Source organism: Culex pipiens, chromosome 3 (genome assembly GCF_016801865.2).
Source record: "Culex pipiens pallens isolate TS chromosome 3, TS_CPP_V2, whole genome shotgun sequence".
Lineage (NCBI taxonomy): Eukaryota > Metazoa > Arthropoda > Insecta > Diptera > Culicidae > Culex > Culex pipiens.
In genome coordinates this window covers 144,553,318-144,573,548 of record NC_068939.1, presented here as the reverse complement: position 1 = coordinate 144,573,548, position 20,231 = coordinate 144,553,318, and the positions used below count along the sequence as shown (strand labels likewise).

The 20,231-nt window shown below is 38.8% G+C and overlaps 2 protein-coding genes across 2 annotated transcripts; both read left to right on the top strand.

Moving 5' to 3' along the window:
- Window positions 1-9,353: 9,353 nt before the first annotated feature.
- On the top strand, window positions 9,354-13,286 carry LOC120417170 (histidine-rich glycoprotein-like; the record flags this gene model as incomplete). Its single annotated transcript, XM_039579152.2, has 2 exons — window positions 9,354-9,608; window positions 12,723-13,286. Coding segments are annotated over 2 exons (453 nt in total), but the record flags the coding sequence as incomplete, so codon positions are not given.
- A 5,725-nt stretch (window positions 13,287-19,011) lies between these two features.
- Window positions 19,012-20,016, top strand: LOC120417169 (uncharacterized). The gene is made up of 2 exons (XM_039579151.1): window positions 19,012-19,167; window positions 19,242-20,016. The coding sequence occupies exon 2, from the start codon at window positions 19,249-19,251 to the stop codon at window positions 19,834-19,836; it is 588 nt and encodes a 195-aa protein (XP_039435085.1). The 5' UTR covers window positions 19,012-19,167; window positions 19,242-19,248; the 3' UTR covers window positions 19,837-20,016.
- The last annotated feature ends 215 nt before the right edge of the window (window positions 20,017-20,231 follow it).

Here is a 20,231-nt window from a genome sequence, read left to right as displayed (position 1 = left end):
ATTTTCAAAAAATCATATCTCAGAATCCTGTTAATGAACTCCTCCCATTTTTTAGTATATTATGTAAAAATGTCCGGGGAATCCGATAAAAATATTTCCAGACATTGGCTCTTTGGTCCAGACACCGTTAAAACGGCATTTTAAAGTTTCATTCGACCTTTTCATATGTTAGGCTAGATTTTTGAAACTTCTTATTATTTTTTTTTTTTGATAGGCCAACTTATCACCTTTCATTTGCGTATAAGAAAATTGAAATCGGTTGAAATGGCGAGGAGTTATAATTTTTTGAAAAAAGTGGTTTTTGCGAAAATCGACGAAAATGGCCATTTTTCAGACCACCCTAAGACGGCGTAGGTCACCCTAATGGCCAAACAAAAAAATACGGGTCTAATTATTTCGGCCACGGAACTCCCACAAAAATGTTGAGCCCGATCCGAGCACTTTTGTTTTTTTCCATGCTGTTTTCGTGGGGAATTGCTGATATAGCAAATTTCTAACCACCAAATAGTAAGAATTTTAAACGAAACTGAGTGTAACTTCATGAATACTTTTCTCCATGCATCTCTCACTACACTACGAAAAGCATGTTCAAAACAGCTAAAACGAGGCAATTATTTCGCTATCACTGGTCTACGGCGGTGCAACACTTCCTCATGTGGAGGCGATTGCAGGTGAGAAAGAGATTAATTTAATTAATTAACATTAAGCTATAGTTTTAAAAAAGGTAGGTGCTGGAATGTTTATCACTTTGTGAGAATAAAAATTCAAAACTTGAAAACAATATTTTTACAGAAACTCATTTAAATAATAATTATTTAATTGAGAACTATTTTGACTATTCAATAGAAAAAATTCAAAAATACTAATATTTCGACTCTTTGTCCAATCAAAGAATACTCGTACATTGAAGTTTCATCAAACGTCGCGACAGGTTAAACCGTTTCAAGTCAACGAACGGTTGCTGGTCATTGCAAGAAATACCGAATCAAATTTAAACCATTAAGACAGTTGAGTAGCGAGTTGACGGGATAACCGTCTCCCGCGATCGCAGTGAATCGTCATCCAGCATGACTTTTGCTTATTAATTTATGTAACCACCACACTCAACACTGTTGACTGTGGCGACTCCAATGTGAGCTTCGGGATTTCCTAGGGGAGTGTAGACTGAACTGGGAAGCTGACTTTTTTTAACCATACGATTTTTCTTCAAACATGTCAGCAAAGTCTGAAAAAATAAATGATATTCACTAAACCTGAAAATGAGATTATCGGCGATCGTTCCATAAAACATCAAAAGATATTTCACACACAGATCCGATCCGAGCACAAAGCCGATTGTCCGCGCTGACATGGAATTAGATTAATGTTCATACTTTAAGCACCGTTTATCTCCAGCAGTACTCCGCAGTGTGTCTGCTTTGTTTGCCAATAATGCTGAAACGTACGTGCCACTCTCTAGGCCGCGATGCTTTTACGATCCCGATATGCTTTTTTTCTGATCTGCCGCAAATTGTGGTGCAGCAATAGCTCAAATCGATGCTTGGAAAAAGTTATGCAATGGCCTACGTCGTCCCTTAAAGTTAGTCGCTGCGCCAGTCTGGTCTTGGGCATATTTGAACCCTTTCTCCGTACATTCTGCACACAATTAGTAATTTTGGCAATTATAACTCATTAGTTTAGAGCTCAACACGTTTTGTTGTTTTGTTGTTTTGTTGTTTTGTTGTTTTGTTGTTTTGTTGTTTTGTTGTTTTGTTGTTTTGTTGTTTTGTTGTTTTGTTGTTTTGTTGTTTTGTTGTTTTGTTGTTTTGTTGTTTTGTTGTTTTGTTGTTTTGTTGTTTTGTTGTTTTGTTGTTTTGTTGTTTTGTTGTTTTGTTGTTTTGTTGTTTTGTTGTTTTGTTGATTTGTTTTTGTTTTTTGTTTTTTTTTCAACTCGATACTCGGTAAAAGCCTAGTTTTTCAATAAGAAGCTAAATTTAATCAATTTCTCGAAGAAACCTCCACCAAACCGCACAACACAGCTCACAGATGATTGGCAGTTTCGACATGATCGCAAGTGATGAATGAACCAAAGCATGAACCGCGCCAGTGAAAGGGACCACCTCGACGATGCATTGAAGAAAAGAAACAATTCCATGCTGGGCTATAGATATCAATAACGCAACAAATTAACCAATTGTGCACTATTAGCGGGCCGTCGAAGAGGTACCGTAAAAAAGTTCGCTATTAAAATTAAATTGGTCTATTGGTGGTGGTTCACGATGCGGTTGGAAGTTTTACACAACCGAATGTGTATAACACCGTTTTGACCTTTTTGAAGCGTTTTTGGTTTATTGAACGGCATGGGTTTCCAACTCGAGGCTCGTTATAAACTTCCTGTAGGTCAGCTGTTGAACGATTATTTATGGGAGATTGGACTTGATTATGGCATAACTTGCACCTTTCGAGTTTCTGTGGAGCAGTTGGCTTCGGGAGGTGAATGTACCATAAATCTCAACCTGTTGACCAATAAATCTCCAACATCTATATTTAAGTTAACCAAACAACTTTGATGAGCGTTGTCCCAACGATTTCCGGCAAATTCTAAACGATCACTTTTAAGCTGCGCTTCCGTTGATGACATCTCTCGGTAACGGTAGTCCGGTCACGAGTCTTTTCTTGAGCGATCATCGCTGGTAATCGATATGTGCGCGGTGGTGTGTTGGTCCGAGATATAAATCTTGTCCAACAGGGTCTCATTAGGTGCATACAAATCGTCACATGATTGCGGTGGTCACACTAATAAAGTGGTTAGGATGGTACTTCTGCGCGTAGAGGTTCCACTTTTGCCATGACAGGCTCGTGATAAACTGGTACGATGGCGTAGAAAGTAGTTTAACTAACTAAGGTGTTGGGGCTGATCAGGTTCAAGACTTTGCAGAGTGGTCCGCTCCGTGCATGAATGCAGTTGAATTGCATTGCTAACATTGATATTGTTGGTTATGCAACAGTTTTTACCAGGTGGTAGCGATTAGGATCGGTGCAGTAGATTTATCGGTTCACATTTTTATTTACATCTATGAAATTGTTATGAAAAAAATGTTCCAAAGTCAAAATCGCACTAACCTATTACAAACATTCCCTCTATTTTCAGTGCCTCACAATGGAACTGTTCCAATTCAGACGTAAGACCAATTAGCCTAAATCTTGCGAGTCTGTCTCCGAAAAGTTGCATTGTGCCACCTTTACCGCCATCAACTGCTTGCTGTGCCATGTGAGCGACTAAAGTTTGACATTCGTGCCAAAAGCTCGGCCTGGGTTGCGTTATGGCGGTAGAAGCTCCATCATCATCGGCTGAGAAAACAGAGCACCGCGAGCATAATGGTGCCTTGGGCTGCATTATCTCATCCCGGCGTGAGTTGTTCAGCTGGAAAGATTTTGAAAATTAATTCTGAACTAAAAACGCAATTTGGTTGATCTGATTACTGTGAAATTGTATCTTTAAACCCAACTAAGATTCCTTTCCTTAACCATTGTTGCTTAGTATGCCCAAAATAGGGGCATTAACCCAAGATAAAACTCATCTCAACGTAACATTGTACGCATCACAAACACAAATTTTAAAGTTGATTTGAAAAATTTGACGTTGGAAGCGTTAATACGTTAAAACATCCCACCCATTGTATGAGCTTAGTACGACTCTAGGTAAATCAGTAGTATTTGAGCCGTGCTATATAATACTATAGCAATAAGTTTAGTTACCAAATGCCACATAACCTACTTAGTGCACAATACACTAATTCCTTACCGCCAAAAGCTCACCAAATTCTGAGCATTTCCCAACGCCCCTGTAACGTTTTGCCCCATTTACGGCAGAGGTCTTCACACAGTTCAACGTACAGCACCCTGTGCAACCGTTGCATAATATAGCTTTAGCCCGTAACCGTAAAACAAATCAAGTTTTGTCGACATAGACGATTTTCCTACAATTTACTGCCACCGTGATCCTGTTCGGCACGGTCGGTGTTCATGGGGCCATGCAAATAAGCGTTGCAGTGCCTTGCTCGCTGCTCATCCGCTAAAACTGTTCCTATTTTGCTTAATTAGTGGTTGATAAAACTTGTTACTGCGACTGGTTCACTTACCCTACCTCCTATGCTCTGATTCATTAAGTTAGTCGATGTTGATCTTTGAACATGCAGTTTGTTGTTTACTAGCAATTTTCTTTTAAATACTAAAAATCAAATTATTCGCTCTACAGCATTGCCTTGGCGTTCTCGATTACGAGATTCCTACTCGAAGCTAGGTGTTCGAAGGCTTGATTGTTGAGGCAATTGCAAACCTCTTTTTACACCTTAGCTTCCATCCACCCCGGGATTCGAACTGACGGCCTTTGGATTGTGAGTCCAACTGCCTACCAGCGACTCCACCGATGCAGGACCCAGGGAGACGACTCCTACACCTGGACTGAGCTAACGACCTAATCGCTAGGTTAGACCGGGACCAACATTTACTTCCCTGTCCGACGGAAGGCGTGATCAGACAAATCTCGTCTCAAAATTTGCCACCGGGACCTTCTGGGATCAAACCCAGGCCGACTGGGTGAGAGGCAATCACGCTTACCCCTACACCACGGTCCCGACATCTTTTAAATACTAGCATTGTTAAATAGGGGAAATATACACATTTTAATCACTCTAAGCCGTTCGACCAATTTTCATCTCTTTTGCCGTTTTTTGGTGCCTTCGGTATGCCCAAAGAAGCCATTTTGCATCATTAGTTTGTCCATATAATTTTCTATACAAATTTGGCAGCTGTCCATACAAAACGATGTATGAAAATTCAAAAATCTTTATCTTTTGAAGGAACTTTTGATCGATTTGGTGTCTTCGGCAAAGTAGTATGGACTACACTGAAAAAAATGATGCACGGTAAAAAAAAATTTTGGTGATTTTTTATTTAACATGTTGTCTGTCACTAAAACTTGTTTTGCAAAAAACACATTTTTTTATATGTTTTAGAGGACATAAAATGCCAACTTTTCAGAAATTTCTAGGTTGTGCAAAAAATCTTTGACCGAGTTATGAATATTTTAATCAATACTGATTTTTTTTTAAATCGCAATATCGGTCGCAAAAAATTCGAGCTTAAAACATTGCTAAACATAGAGTACAGTCGACTCTCTGGTTGTCAATATCCAAGGGACCGACGAGGAAGAGAATCATCAGTTTACAGAACGATGCAAAAGGAAGACTCGATTGAATTTTTTTTTCTTGATACCCAGCTATGGGAGAGAGTTGTGGCGCTATAACCACGGCAAATAGTGTCCTGGGCATTTGTGGAAATACAGTGTCCCATCCCTAGAGGATCCCGGAGCACCAAAACTTCTTAGCATGGTGGCTCCCAACGATAAATTGCCTAAACAAACAGGAACGTGAGCGGGGGATCCCCACGTTTCTTCCTCCCCTGTAGATTCAGAACTGTATTGCTGTTTGAACATTCGTGTTCAAACTCAATCCAATTCAACGAATCATCTTTGCGGTTAACTTTACGCAGTTGGCCTGGCCGCTTTAACGTTTGTGATGTTTCAAAGCAATTTATTGCATTGGGGCACTGCAATTGTTAATAATGACAAGAGGATGCTAGGTGTTAATCAACCTAAGGCATTTTCCAGGATGCCCTCGAAAGACTGGCTGCGCTACACAGAAAAAAAAATCATGGTAATATTACATCTGGGAAGGGGTACATCTTTTGTGTCAGAAAAAATGTGTAATTTTGCCTATGGAAATGTGTAATTTTACCACATTTCTGTTGTAATGTCACTTTTTCAGCTTCCAAATTTAAATTATTTTTTTCTGTGTAGGGTTAGATTAGATTAGATTAGATTAGACTTGATACCCAGCTATGGGAGAGAATCATGGCAACGTCCAGCAAACATATATAATTTTTCGAATCCTCTGCCATATAACACTATGACATTTTAAAATATTCTCGAATCAATCACATTGTAGAGAACAGTTAACTGAACATTTTCCATAAAAAAAGTATCAATTTTGGTAGAATATAAGTAGCGATATACCCAATTTTTTCAAAAGAAAAGTGACTTTCTTCAAAATTTCTGGATTTAATTCTCATTCAAACAATGAACACTGCCTACTAAGATTTTTTAAATATTTTGCTTAAACATAAAACTTATATAAAATTTTGATGAAATTTATGGAAATTATTTTATTAGAATTATAAAAAAACTCAGTAGGCGGTGTTCATCGTTTGAATAGAAATTAAATTCAAAATTTTTCGAGAATGTCATTTTTTATTTTACGAAATTGGGTATATCTATCTAGTACCAAAACAAATATGAAAACTGTTCTCTACAATATGATTAACGCTACCAACTGTACGGATTTTTTCCTTACCATACGGATTTTCGAACCTCTTCGCGGATTTTTAACAGGCCGGAATTTTTGTAGGGAATTTTACGCATAATACGGATTTGTACGGAATTTTAACAACTTTTTAATCATTGAATTGCTTTTTTGATTTGCGTAAAAGAGGTTTTGGGTGACTCACCACACAAAACCTTCGGACGCCTAGAAATGAGCAGAAACTTGCAACAGAGACCACAAAAGACCCGGGGGTCGTTAAAGTGGATTGCTTTGCTTTTTTGATTTGGTCGAAGCTTTTGTTAACTCAACATTTTTATTTTTCTGTGAGTTTGATTTAAAAAGGGAAAGTTTTCTGGGGTTTTCTCAATTCAAACTTGACTATCAAAAATTCTAGAGTTTTTGAACTATTGTCTTTTATATGTTGGTACGATCTTTTTAAAAAAAAACTCTAGAATTGTTCTTTAAGAAATTCCTTACTAAATATATTTATCCATTTTCAAAAGCTTTCTAAAACTTGTGAAATCATTTGAACATTTGAATTAACAAATCTAGAGTTTTTTTAAAGGTCCTATAAACTGTTGTGTTTCACATGTTATAGGACCTTTTCAATAAAAAAAACTGTGTTACGGATTTTTGCTCAGCAAGAGTTGGTAGCCTTAAATATGATTGATTGAAAATGTTTTAAAATGTCATGGTGTAACATGGCAGAAGATTGAAAAAATAATGTTGGGAACCCTTTAGGTAATAAATTGCTTTGAAATGAAATACTATAAGTTTAGCAATGTTTTAAGCTCGAATTTGTATCCGGGCAATCTGTTGCTGTATTTTCATGACAAATTGTACAAAGAAACGATTTTAATTGGGATTATTTCAAAGAAAACTATAAATCTGGTAAATTTCAGTTGGAAACTTTTTATTTGAAGTCAAATGTGTAATTTAGAGTCTCTTGAGGAACATTCATAAGAAAGGTGATGGATATGAACATGAAATCGAAAAAAAAAGTTACTCTAGACCCCCCGACGAAATATTTCGCCGGACCCCGCAAAATGTCGGGAAAGAGCCCTTCTTTCATGGTGCCAAATATCAGACTTGCGCCGAATTTTTTGTCTTAAGTTTGTTCTAAGAAACACACCGTGTGAAAAGTTGTTCTGGATGCATACATTAGTTTTTGCTTACCTATTTATTTAAAAAAAAATATAGAAAAAAAACTTTAATTTGAAGTAATCAGAGATAAAACTGATAGACATTTAAATTTAGTGTCTTTTTGTACATTTTTAGTCAAAAATCCATATTTTGTCATAAATTTAACAATTTTTCGAAATGGATAATTTTGTTTTCTAGCACCATTTTTCAGTTTACAAATAACATCATAGAAATTATAAGTATTAAACTCAAACATGAAGAATGTTGTTATAATGTTAAAATTTGATCTCAAGCATTTTTTTAAATTCAGGCAATCAATTTACTTATTTAATATTTCATGAACAGCCTTAAGGGCCGGTCTTAGAACTATTTTGAAAAGCCGTCGCGGGCCGGATGAAATGGCTTCATGGGCCGGATCCGACCCGCGGGCTTTACGCTGGGCAGCCCTGTGTCATGAAATACTTAGGACTCAGTAAGGCCAACGCAAATTTTGATTTTGGCTTTTGTAAAAAATACTTTCTATTGAAAAACATGTAAAATTGAGACAACTATTTTAATCATGATTTCTTTTTTTTTACTTCCCGAGCAGACGGAAATAACTTGGGAATAACGTTTTTTGATATTTGAAAATACTAGGCCTATAACATTTTATGTTATTTATAACAAGATTTGTTATTCGTCGTTATGATTTTTTTGTTATTGGATTGTTATTGTAATAACAGACTAATAACACTTTTAATTATTCGTCGAAAAAATCTTTGTTATTATTTTTTGTTATTTTAACAACTAATCCGATCATCCCAATAACAGTTGGAGGTATTCTTCCATAACAAAAAATGTTATTCTAAAGTTGTTGTGGCTTTCAAACAATATCAGACCAATAATAAATTTTGTTATGATAACATAAACTGTTATTCATCTCTTATGCGAAAATGGATTTTTCAAGAAGATTCCATAACACTTTTTGTTATTTTAACAGTATTTGTTATTGAAATGGCATGAATTTTGTTATTACCGTCTGCCCGGGTTGATAAAAGTAGAATAAGCACTTTTCTTTCAGACTGCAGTCCCGATACTTTTCAATTAATGGGCAGCGAACTTTCTATATGTATTTGGTAAACCATGTCATTTTGCATATCCTGTGGTCAAGTAAACTATTTTTATGCTTGATTTATATTTGTCGAGGTTTATACTGAAATAAACTAGCCAGATATATTCCTCAACCAAACCAATACAAAAAATACCATTACAGTTCACTTTCTTCGTGACCACCAACGATTCAAGCCTACTCATTTTCATACTTAATTAACCACTAAACATAAATAGGAAGTGCTACCGCCGACCCAACGCCAAAAGCTGGTCACAACGCGACTGGCTGGTGCGCACCGAGTATGCAATTTCTCACGCCATGCGTGTGCCACCCCCTAAAAATCGCACACAACAAAAAAAAAAGTGCACTCGATTCTCACTCCCTCACCCTTACAGTTGGAAAAAGTGCACTTTTCTTCTGGTTTTCCCTGCAGACCGCGCCACCACGTGCCAACTGGAACCGTATTGGTGGCTCATTCGTAGCTGTATTGGTAGCTGTTTGTACGAGAGCCCTCGACTCAAAATCGGAAAAAGCTTTCTGCTCCAGCACAAAGCTCCACGGAGGAGGGGACCACCAGTATAAAGCACTAAACAGTGGCAACTTTTCTATCATACTTGAATCGTCATTCGAACTCTCAGTGCCTTATTGCGGACTTTAGTGTTTTTTTTTAACAAATGGACTCTTATAAAAGATTAAGTAACTGAAAGTTACTATTTAAGTGAGATGGTGAAATTAAGGCTGTTCTAACGCACGCGTGATTTGTTTGCTCTCCATTGGTACAGATTTTTGTGACATTGTTTGCGGTTTGTTTCGCCGGAATCATCCACCACCGGCAGGACGACGAAGAGGTTGCCGAAACGGAGCATCATCACAATATCGAGCACAAGCATGCGACCTCCCACCAGAGCTTCAAGTTCCACCACTTCCATGCCGTGCCGGTTTACGTGAAAAAGGAGGACCAGCAGTTCCTGAAGCACCCGGTCGAGGTGTCCGGCATCAAGCATAATTTGAAGGTGAGTGATGATAGAGGGTCGAAAAAAAGTAGTACTGACTACTGATGAAGTTCAATTATTTTGTTTGCAAAATTTTGTGGAAGAATTATAAAAATTTACCCTCTACAACTTAAAATTCGCCAACAATCATTTTCAATCAATTTATGATCTTTAAAAAGCATTGGACTCTTAAAAAAAATCTTAAAATTTAAGAAAATTGTAAGGTTGGAAGTGTGACTTATTGAATGTACCTTCGCCAATGTTTTAAAGAATGTAATTTTTTAAACTTACAATTCCTCTATGTAATGTGAAAAACAAGCAAAAAATTTGCCAGTACAGGGTTAAAAGGAATCAATTCTTATTTGGTGGTATTTGAAAGGATTCAAGAAATCATATTTGTGTTTTCAAATGAAAATTTTCTTAAACAAAAAATCTTGTACAGTCGATCGTTAAACATTTAGATTACCTTTTTATACCTTTACCTACTATTTTAGTTAAAATTTTAGTGAGATGTGCTATTTAAATTGATTATTTCAACCGGATTTTGTTCATTTTTATTTGGCAGACTGTTTAATGATCCTTACTTTACGGGTTTTTACCAACCGAATCTGGTAATAAAAATCTATGTATGGAAATTTACTAAATAAGGTAAAAATTGATGATGTTTATCCAAACATCATCAAAAACGAAACTATTGGCACTACGCCCCCCGGGGCATGGCCTTCCTCTAACGTGGGATTTCTGCTCCAGCGCCTCTGACGAGACAGGAGAAACCGGGACCGACGATTTACTTCACCATCCGATAGAAGCTCAGTGGATAAGGCGGGAATCGAACCCGCGTCTCATAGCATCATCGGGATCGGCAGCCGAAGCCGCTACCCCTGCGCCACGAGACCCACCATCCTTTTCTTATTACGTAATCCAAAAAATTAAATTACTAAATAAAAATAGATGTCAAAATTCCTAGAAGAGGGGCAAAAAAAGCTAAAGATTGAAATTACAGGCCACAGTGTCAACATTTGAATGAAAAAAGTTTTTTTTAAATGCATAAAAATTTCTAATTACTGACGAAAATTTTTATTTTTGCGAGAAAAATAGTTTTTGCGGTGCTGTACATTGTAATTTTATAAAAGTTCAAAATATTTTAAACGAGCCCAAACATGTTAAATATGATTATCCATGCAGAAAAAGGGCATTTAAGATTGTTCTCAGTTGATAAGACTTCTATTTTCATTAAAAATTTGATATTTTATTGAAAAAACAAGCGACATAAACTTTGAAAAATATTTGCTACGGCCTTATTTTAATAATGAAGAACCCGCCGTCGAGCAGTTTTTGACAATTCGCTCCATAAGAAATACATTATTAGATTTTACAGCGTGACTTCACGAGCGCACACGCACACACATTTTTACGGAGACACACGTGCAAAAAAAAATTATTATTATTATTTTATGACATTATGCATTCCAGGGTACGTTGTCCAATAGTTGACCCCTTTCCTATAGTGGACCCTCTGAAGGGTTTTTGATAAAAAAAAATCAATAAAATCACAATTTCAAGCGTGTTTTTGTCTACTAATCTTTTATTTGGCATGTTCAACATCATTTAAAGGAATGTTGACTGACACTGAATTGTCTTTTTCGCCAAAATGAGTGTTTTAAGTTCGACATCTGAAATCAGCCATCTCCGCTAGCATTTTAACAACAGAACAGCATTTTTTATTTTATGATTGAATTAACTATGTAAGTTTAAGGATTTATACAAAAATAAAGCGAAAAACTGCTCATTTTCGAGCAAAAATTAGGGGAGGCCCAATATAGGAAAACGAAAATCCGAACTTATCCAAAAGTGGACCTCTGTTAATTTAACCTTCAAAAAATCAGAGAACTGTGTATTTAAGCAAAAGTTTCTCTTAAACATAAAATAAATGGTTGCTATAATCAACCTAATTGCATTTTTTTTTTCAATTATGAGTATAAATATAGCTGTTTTCATCTTAAAAGTACCAAAAATGCTGAACTAAAAAATACCTATAATTAGTTGTATTTAACTGAAGCAGCATGATTAAAGTTTGAAATGATATTTTATAATAATAAATCAAGAACAAAACATTTTTTGGAAATAAACATGCGTAGTTTTATCAGCAACTGTAAACAAATCTATTGTTTTGTTTCGGTCAATTTTTTATGTAATCAATAAGGAAAAATGTGTATCAAAATTCCTTTCTTTAATCATTTTTATGTTTACAGTAGCTTTTGAAAAGTTTTCTCTGATCTTTTCCGGAAATAAATGTGTTTAAATGTCTGTTAGGTTTTTTGTTTTTTTTTTATGCCAAATTTGTTAACAAAACATATTTATTTATGATTAAAAATCCATCTATTATTCATTATATCTATGATTAGACATCCACCATGCATAAAAACACCCAATATCGTTTAAATTTGATACTATAATGGTCCCGGGTCGACAATCGGATTATGGACCCGGGTCCACTATAGGAAAAGGGGGTCCATAATAGTTTTTTTTCTGCTCAAAAACAAATAACTGATGAAACAAATAGTAAAAATTGTTCAAGACTTCAGATTTTATCGTTTTGTACAAAGGGTTATGCAAAAGTGCTTAAAATATTGATTTTTTTTTTTGAAAAATGCGCGTCGGCTCTACTAGAGGGTCCACTAATGGTTAAAATACCCTATTAAACATAACTGGAAACCTTTTTCTCAGTTTATGCATTTTTTCAGTTCAAACATATTTCAAATGTTTTGGAAAATAACAAGATTGTTTTAGGATTTTTTTATGTGTGGTTTGGCAAAATGAAAAATAAAATAATTTTATTCATTTTAATTTTTAAATAAGTTTTTGATATTTGTTATGAAAACTTTTCAGAGGCAAGCAGTTCTAAAAAAAAGTAATTTAAATTTTGAATTCAATTTCAGTTTTTACCAGTTTCAACAGTTTGATCTGCTTTCACAATGAAAAGAAAAAGCTCAAAACTATTTCAATGAATTTTGTAATTTGTATAAAGAGCTATCTGAAATGCACCGGATTAAAAATAAATCTCTTACAAGTTTTTCAAAAGTTTTTTTTAAGTACCTAATCATTTAATAAAAAAAAACAACATTACTGTTTCAGATTGTCCACCCCGAAACCGAGCACCACCACGGTCACGGACTAACGCTGGAAAACCACAGCGAGTTTGACAGCAAGCTGCACGGAGGGCACGGATACGATCTGGGACATGCCGGATCGGAACATATCGCCCAGGACTACAGCCAAGAATACGAGCACCACTACGGGGGCCACCAGCTGGAGGAACAGGACGACAGTTAAACTGGAACCACACTGGCTTGGATTTACAAAATTTTCTGCCAAAAGCTTGTCGGCGTTTGGCATATTCCTACGCGAAGATTAAGGTGCCAGCATGGTGGTGCCCCTCCAAGTTCCAGATCGTTGTTATCGTTCCGGTGATGGCGTGAAAGGAATCGTAAATGTATACATGTGATATAGTCAGTTATTCGATAAGTATTGCTCTGTTGTATTATTATTATACATTATTCGACTGATGGATAATTCCATTTTGATTAGATGAAACATGTGTAGTTGAAATCATCCGTTGTTACATTTTGTTTTTGTCAATTAATTTTGTTACAAATGAAAGAGTAAAAAAAAAATAATAAAAGATATAAATAAAAAAAACTGGTCTTTTAGCTATCACTTAAAAAACTACTGTCATCTGGGGCGAATCGGGACTACAGTCGGAATAGGGACAGCAGTTTTTCGAGCACTGAAAAGCTTGAAATTAGGAAAACGATGCACTATTTTAGATGTTCTGTGTCTGTTCTATCCGAAACTAGGGGAAATCTACCCATTTTAATCCTAATAAGCGGTCGTGTTTGAATGATGCTGGATAATCTAGAGTCTCCCTTGAATTTTACTAAAACCAAGTACACCAACGAGTAGAGCAAGTTTTTGTGAACATTTCTGTTTATTTTCACTTTCACTAAAAGTTATTCTATTTCTTTACCAAGCATTTAACAAAAAAAAAATTCCCAAGGGTATTCTAATAGGGACCTACATAGGGAAATGAAATGTTCTGGAAGAAATTTCAAACACCCAAAGTCATTCAAATTTAAGGTTGAAAAGCTTGTATTTTTTCTTTGGTGCTGGCACTTTTCTTGTACCGAACAAGCACAAACATAACAAAAAACTATCAGATTATTATCAACAACAGTTTTACAATACTTTTGATTGTTATAAGTCTCGATTTTTGCCTAAATTATTTTCAATTGAATCCAACCTTGTTCTTGCATGATCTTGTTGCTCGACTGGAACCCCGATTTGACAGTTCGATTGGAACCCTGAGAGTGACATTTCGCCTCTCCATATAGGCTCTCTATATTCTAATCGAGGCGAATGCATTGGGCCACGCCCATTTTTCTAATATCGGCTTAGTTCTTTTTTCTTCCAACACTCTGTCGAGTGTTGCCATTTGCGCTGACAGTTCAAACGAACACTCACGAAAAGTGGCATTTATAGGGAAAGTTTCCTGGCATCGCTAGCTGTGCTGCTGGTGGTGTTGACGGCCAGCCTTTGTTCTTTTTTGCCTTCGTCTCTCGCTCGGTTTTCTTCAGCCTTCGAGTGGAATGCAAAGTGAAAATTGAAACGTCAAACGACTTGGCGCGTTTGTTTTTTTGATGGCGCTTGCTAATTTATTACATTTTTCGGGATTATTCTTCAAGTGAGTGCCTTACTAATGATCAAAAGAACATGTTGCCGGTAGTTGGAAGAAATTTCATATCTTAAGCGCCGTGAAAAAGTAAGCGAAAGTGAAAAGTTAATTTTGGCGATATTCATTAAGCGTTTGAGGGATTCTCGTGTGTGTCACTGTGTGTGCCAACAAAATGATGAGAAGTGGTCTCGCAAAATACAAATTATGATCAAAAGTGCATTAAATGTGATCTTTTTGGCCAGTAAGTGGCATACATTTGCGTGCTTACTCGAGGCGGTGCTGTTGCTGGTAAGTTTATAGCCCAAATAGTATTTTTGGAGCTTTAATCGAGCATCAAACTCTCCATATGACGAAGATAGGTGTTTGATTGGAAAGGGTAGATTTCCCCTAATAAAAAAATATCCAAATATTGTACAGTAACAAAGCTAAAACAGCTGTCCGAATTCGCCCCATGTGTCCCGTGTCGCCCCAGATGACGGTATACTACCACGACAACCACGGACAAACGGACATGACACGGGGTTTCAAAAAGTGAAGCAGGTTTCTTTAACTTCTTCTTGGTAAAAACCTGCGCAAGCGAGATCGCTTATGTCAAAATCTTCGCGTCACGTGGCTTAAAACTTAAACAAGGCCATCAGCTGATGATGCCAATTCATGAGCGCTTTTTATAATGGTCGTATAAATTTTTATTAAAAATACAATTTCTATCAATTTTTCGGCAATTTTATAATCCATGATAAATTACATAAAATCATAAAGACAAACCTAATGTCAAAAAATCGTTTCTACTAATGCTAAATGTTTTAATTAATTATTACATAAGAAATTTTGAGAAATCATGCGTGATCGCGAGATGCTACTTCGACAACTTGAATGTAGATGGTGCAAGTGATAGTTTGCTTCAGAAATTTGAAGCAAATTTGTTCCTAGTGTCATGTCCGTTCGTCCATGGTACTACTTCTTACTCTGTGAAGAAACCTTCGGTTAATTACATTTTGGATAATCTAGTCTTGACTGTAAACGCACTGGATTCCTGTGGTACAAATGACTACTCGAATGGAAATTTAGTGTTAAGAAAAAAAAATTTAAATGAAAACAAAACTTAAAACAAAAACTTTGCGTTATTTTATACCCCGTTCGCACGGGCGAGTTATAGCCGGTTATAAGACCAAAAGTGGTTATAACTCTTAAAACCGGCTATAACTCTGGTTTTGCCCATACAACGAGCTGTCAGATTAAAACTGGTTTTAAAAGTTATAACCTAGTTAAAACTGCTCGAAAAGGGAACTCGACTACTTGAAAACTCATAGTAGCCTTTGGAATTATTTGAAAACGTCCGACATTGACAGAAGCAAAACAACATTTTTGCAACGGCTGTTTCAGTTATTTTTGCAGAAAGCGTTCAATGAACCGGCCCGTCCCAAATCCACGGAACGGACGGATCACCGTGGGAACTAAACCAAAGAACCCCCGGGAGGTGGATAGGTTTATGTTGGCGAAAGTACTCTGGCTGAAGATTTCCTCAATGGATGATTGGCTTGAACGCCGGAGCATTGCTTTGTACGATCGTTTTCCGTTGATCCTGGCGAGCAGAAATTAAGGGTCAGTCTTTTTAGAACTTCCCATTCGCCTTTTTGTCTTTCAGGTCACGTTGACACGCGAAAAGATCCCATTCCACCCAAATCCGGATGCCAATAAATGTGATGGGGATCAACGATATCAAGGGAGATTTACCGGAGAACCTGTAAAAGCGGCATGCACGTCCTCCATCACAACCTTATGGCTGCCCTGGAAGCGTTCGTGTACGATCTCGCGTTCCTGATGGAACAACGACTACACGCGTCTAACCTCCGGGGGGACTCGATCGGCTGGGGCAGGACACTTCTTCTTTGGATTCGCGACCACGGGTTGGTCGTCTCTCGACCTGCTTCGGGTGTTCAACTATTGCTTTTGTATTCTACCCTCTTCTGGGCCACCTACCTCAACGCTGTGGGGTGAAGGAGATCATGCATGTTTGGATATCTGCCCTTAATTTCTGCTCGGTGATTGTCAGTCGTCCTTCCGCAGGCTAAAACAGATGATCTCGCAGTCTGGTACGCTGGTGAGCAAATTGTAGATGAAAGTACACCGCCCTTCAGGCGTTGCGTAGGTGTGCTACTGAAGGTTAGCGGCAAGAGGACGACGTTTTCAACGGGCTCGATGGCCGCCGACAGATGAGTTGCGGCAGATCGGTGGCTCATTCCCAGGTCAGTGTGAGATGCTCACAACGGTCAGAAAATCCCCGATGTGATTGTTTTGAACAGCCACCGACGGCTCCACTTGCTCAGGGTTTTTTCTGGCCCCTACGGATGTCCCACTAGCATACCATGGTTAGTGCCGAGGTCAGTGTGCCCCTACGGTACCGTCCAATGACTCGGAGACTTTTGGCGTGTCGTCTCCTACGGAGTGATCCACGTGTACAGTGCGGTGCGTTCAGGGCGAGTTCGGTTCGAGTAGGTAGTGTCACCACGTGTGGTGGTTCAGGTTATTTTTACGAGGCACGCGGAGAGGCGAGCTGGCGTGACAGGCGCAATGCGTTCATGACATCGCTGGTGATGCTACACACGTGATCGCGTGCGTGGGTGGTCCCCAGTCAGTACATGGATCGCTCTCTTGACCAAGTAGTTTTCGCTTTAAGTCCGAACGGAAGGCGTGCGATTCGGCGTCGAACGGAAGCGGTTCGGCTCGTTATCCCACATTTGCGATTGGGTGCCGATACCGAGGCGTCTTCCAAAGCTGTGGGAAAGTGGACGCGTACAAGCTAGTTCTTGTCATTCAGATGTACATTTTGCCCCTCAAGACCAAACTCAATAAAGCGATAGACACAACATAAGCGCATCAACTCCGGGTGACTCGTTGGACCAGGAGAAAAGAAGAAACTTGAAAAAAAGGTCCGTATCAGATGTGTCGGAGATGTCTCGATGCAAGTGAGTCAGCATCTAAGACGCGCAGTCTGTAGTTTAAAAAACATTTTTCCTTCCTTATCAATTGAAACACATACGGGAGGGAGGGGGAACCGGTGGGACGGGGGGAGTAGGATAGGGGATGTTTAATCGGCTTCAACGACGCCCGTAACGCGACCCGATCGGCCTATCCCAAAGGCGCGAATATTACATTTTATGAACTACTTGTAGATACAGATGTGTCTACGCGGGTGTAATGGTAGAACTTGACCAATTCAAGCATGTACACGGATCTTCAGGCGACCTTCCAGAAAGCCGTCGATCTTGAGTCTTGGTTTGGCATGTAGCAGGTTCAGATGCTCAGCGGAACTATGCACACATCGAGGTAGATGCGTAAAAAAAACTTCGAAGTTTGGTCAGCTTCTCAACAACTTCCTTTCCTTTTCGGGGACCTGTTCCACATCAGTCTTAAGTTTCATCTTCAGGAGCGAGTTTTCGCGCGGCCGAGATCATCAAAATCTCTGGAAATATACCAAATTTGAAAAAAAAAAATCTTTCGTCGTTAAATTTTCCGGTTGGCGATCTTCTAGAACTTACGTACTTCCGGGAGTGAATCAAACATTAGTACGTGGACACACTCGAGTATGACGTCAAATCAGCAGCGGTCGAGTCGTTCGACGTTTTGCACCTAAGCTCCAATACGATACGAGATAGCAGCCTCATGGATTCGGGCTACCGATACGTCCAAGAAGGCTGACCAAAAGCGCTGCCTGCCTGCGCCGACCGTGGGCTCGAGCGGTTCCACAATCAAAGCGACTCACTCGTGACTCTGCAACGGTGCATCCTGTTCTGCGAACGTCTCGTGGTTCCTTCTAACCTGCGCAAGCGATGTCTCAACCAATTCCACCAAGGCCACTCTGAAATCAACGGAATGAAAGTTGTGGCCCGCAGTTATGGGTACTGGCCTTAGCTGATTGAGTGTGAACAAGTCCAACTGTATCGCTGCTGTCAAGGAACCGGTGGACGCCCCTCTGGGTATGCCGGGGAAGCTGGTATCGGATAACGGAACTCAGATGAAAAAAATATCACTGCCCCGTTCCACCCCCAGTCCAACGTTCAGGTAGAACGTTTTGCCGATACGTAAATGCGCACGGTTCCGAATCCAGCTTCAACGCGATTCCTGCTGCCCAGTTGGTTTAACTTCCGAAGTCAGCACACCAACTCCAACCGGCTGTTAATGTAAATCCCTATAAAGGAACTCAGTTTAAACAATGAACTTATTTAAATTTGATTTTGAAATACTCACCATCCTGCCCATAACCGAAAGAGAAAAGTGCCAAAAATCTGGCCTTCATGGTTCACCGGAAAGAGTGGCCATGATGGTCAAGAAAACTGCATCACCGAAAAAAAGAAAATAAATGACAACACAGAATATTCACTGCTTGCTGTGATCTGTCAAAACAGTTAAAACCGTTAAAACCTCTCGCGCCCGTGCGAACGGTTTGGTTTTAACTTGGTTATAACTTATAACCATTTTGTTAAAACCGGCTATAACTCGCCCGTGCGAACGGGGTATTAACGAATGCGTGTTCAACGGTCTCTTTATCTGTGCCATCAATATTCGAGCTGTTTTCGAGCAGTTTAAGCTCTGATCACACTATCGCATTCGAGTAGATTCAGCTGCAGCTGCAGGAATATTTTGACGTTTTGATTTTGAGTTTAATTTTTTGTTGTTCTTGTTGTTGTCATCTTTTGGGAATCGCAATCAAATCTTGCGAGTTAGTAAATGAAATTGCAAATAAAACTAAATTAAAGTTTTAAAGGTGGTTTATCCCGCGGTTTCCCTGTGCAACCTTTGCGGCTATTGTGATCGATTGATTTACGTTTGCTGAAAACTGAATAAAAGGTAACATAAGCAATTTCATGCATTGTGCAATGATGTCACGATCCTCAAGTAACGGGGCTATCTTCAAATTTCAGGCCCAGAATGGAATCGTTGGACGTGATTTCCAAGCGCATCGACAACCTGTACCAACTGGTCGGTTCTGCCCCGGCCGGCGATGCCAGCGGCCAGGTCGAGAACCTCACCGACTCGGTTCTGTCGGCCGCGTCCTTCCTGCCGTCCGCAAGCACGGGCCACCTTGCCGACGGAAGCGCCCGGGGCAGCATCTTGGAGGTGTTCGAGCGCAAGGACGAACTGGAAACGTATCTGGATCCGTCGTACCTGGACGAGAAGCAGGACATCAAGGCGAAGGAGATCTACATCAACACCATCGCGAACGATTTGGCCGGAACGTTCGAAACGCTGCAAAAGATCAAAACGCTCGAGCCGACACTGGGCGCGGAATACTTTCGCAATCTTCCGGACGTTAGCGACCAGCTGAGCACGATGACCACGGCAACGGCCGAGCAGACGCGGGCCAACGAGGAGCTGGAGAAAAGTATGGTCGCGTTGATGCAGCGCTACAACGAGATCCAAACCGGGCTGAAGGATTCGCTCAAGGGGATGAACGATCGGCTGGACCAGTTGGAGCAGCGGTTGGTCGATAAGAAAAGGGAGGATAAGGATGTTTGAGCTGAGGTTTAGAGGGGTAAATTAGAATTCCTTATTTATTGAATGTGAGTTCATGATGAGAATATACTTATGCTTTATACTAGATTTAGTTTACTGTTCGGAATCGCATATAGAAACTGAAGATTTATTGCATTAATAATATGTAACACAATGTTTAATAAATTAAATAATCGCTTTGAATCGTGTTTTTTTTTTTTATATTGTGAGCAATACATTTTTAAAGAAAAAATTCACAGCATCGCATGAAAATTCAAAAAAAAAATTGCCAATTTGTTTCAAATTTAAAAAATGTAATATTTGAAGTGATTTCTAGTCGAGCAAAAGCAGACGGCATGTTTGCCAGTGGTAAAAAGACCTAATAAGCGCCTGTGCGTAGGCAACTAAATTTTGAAGCT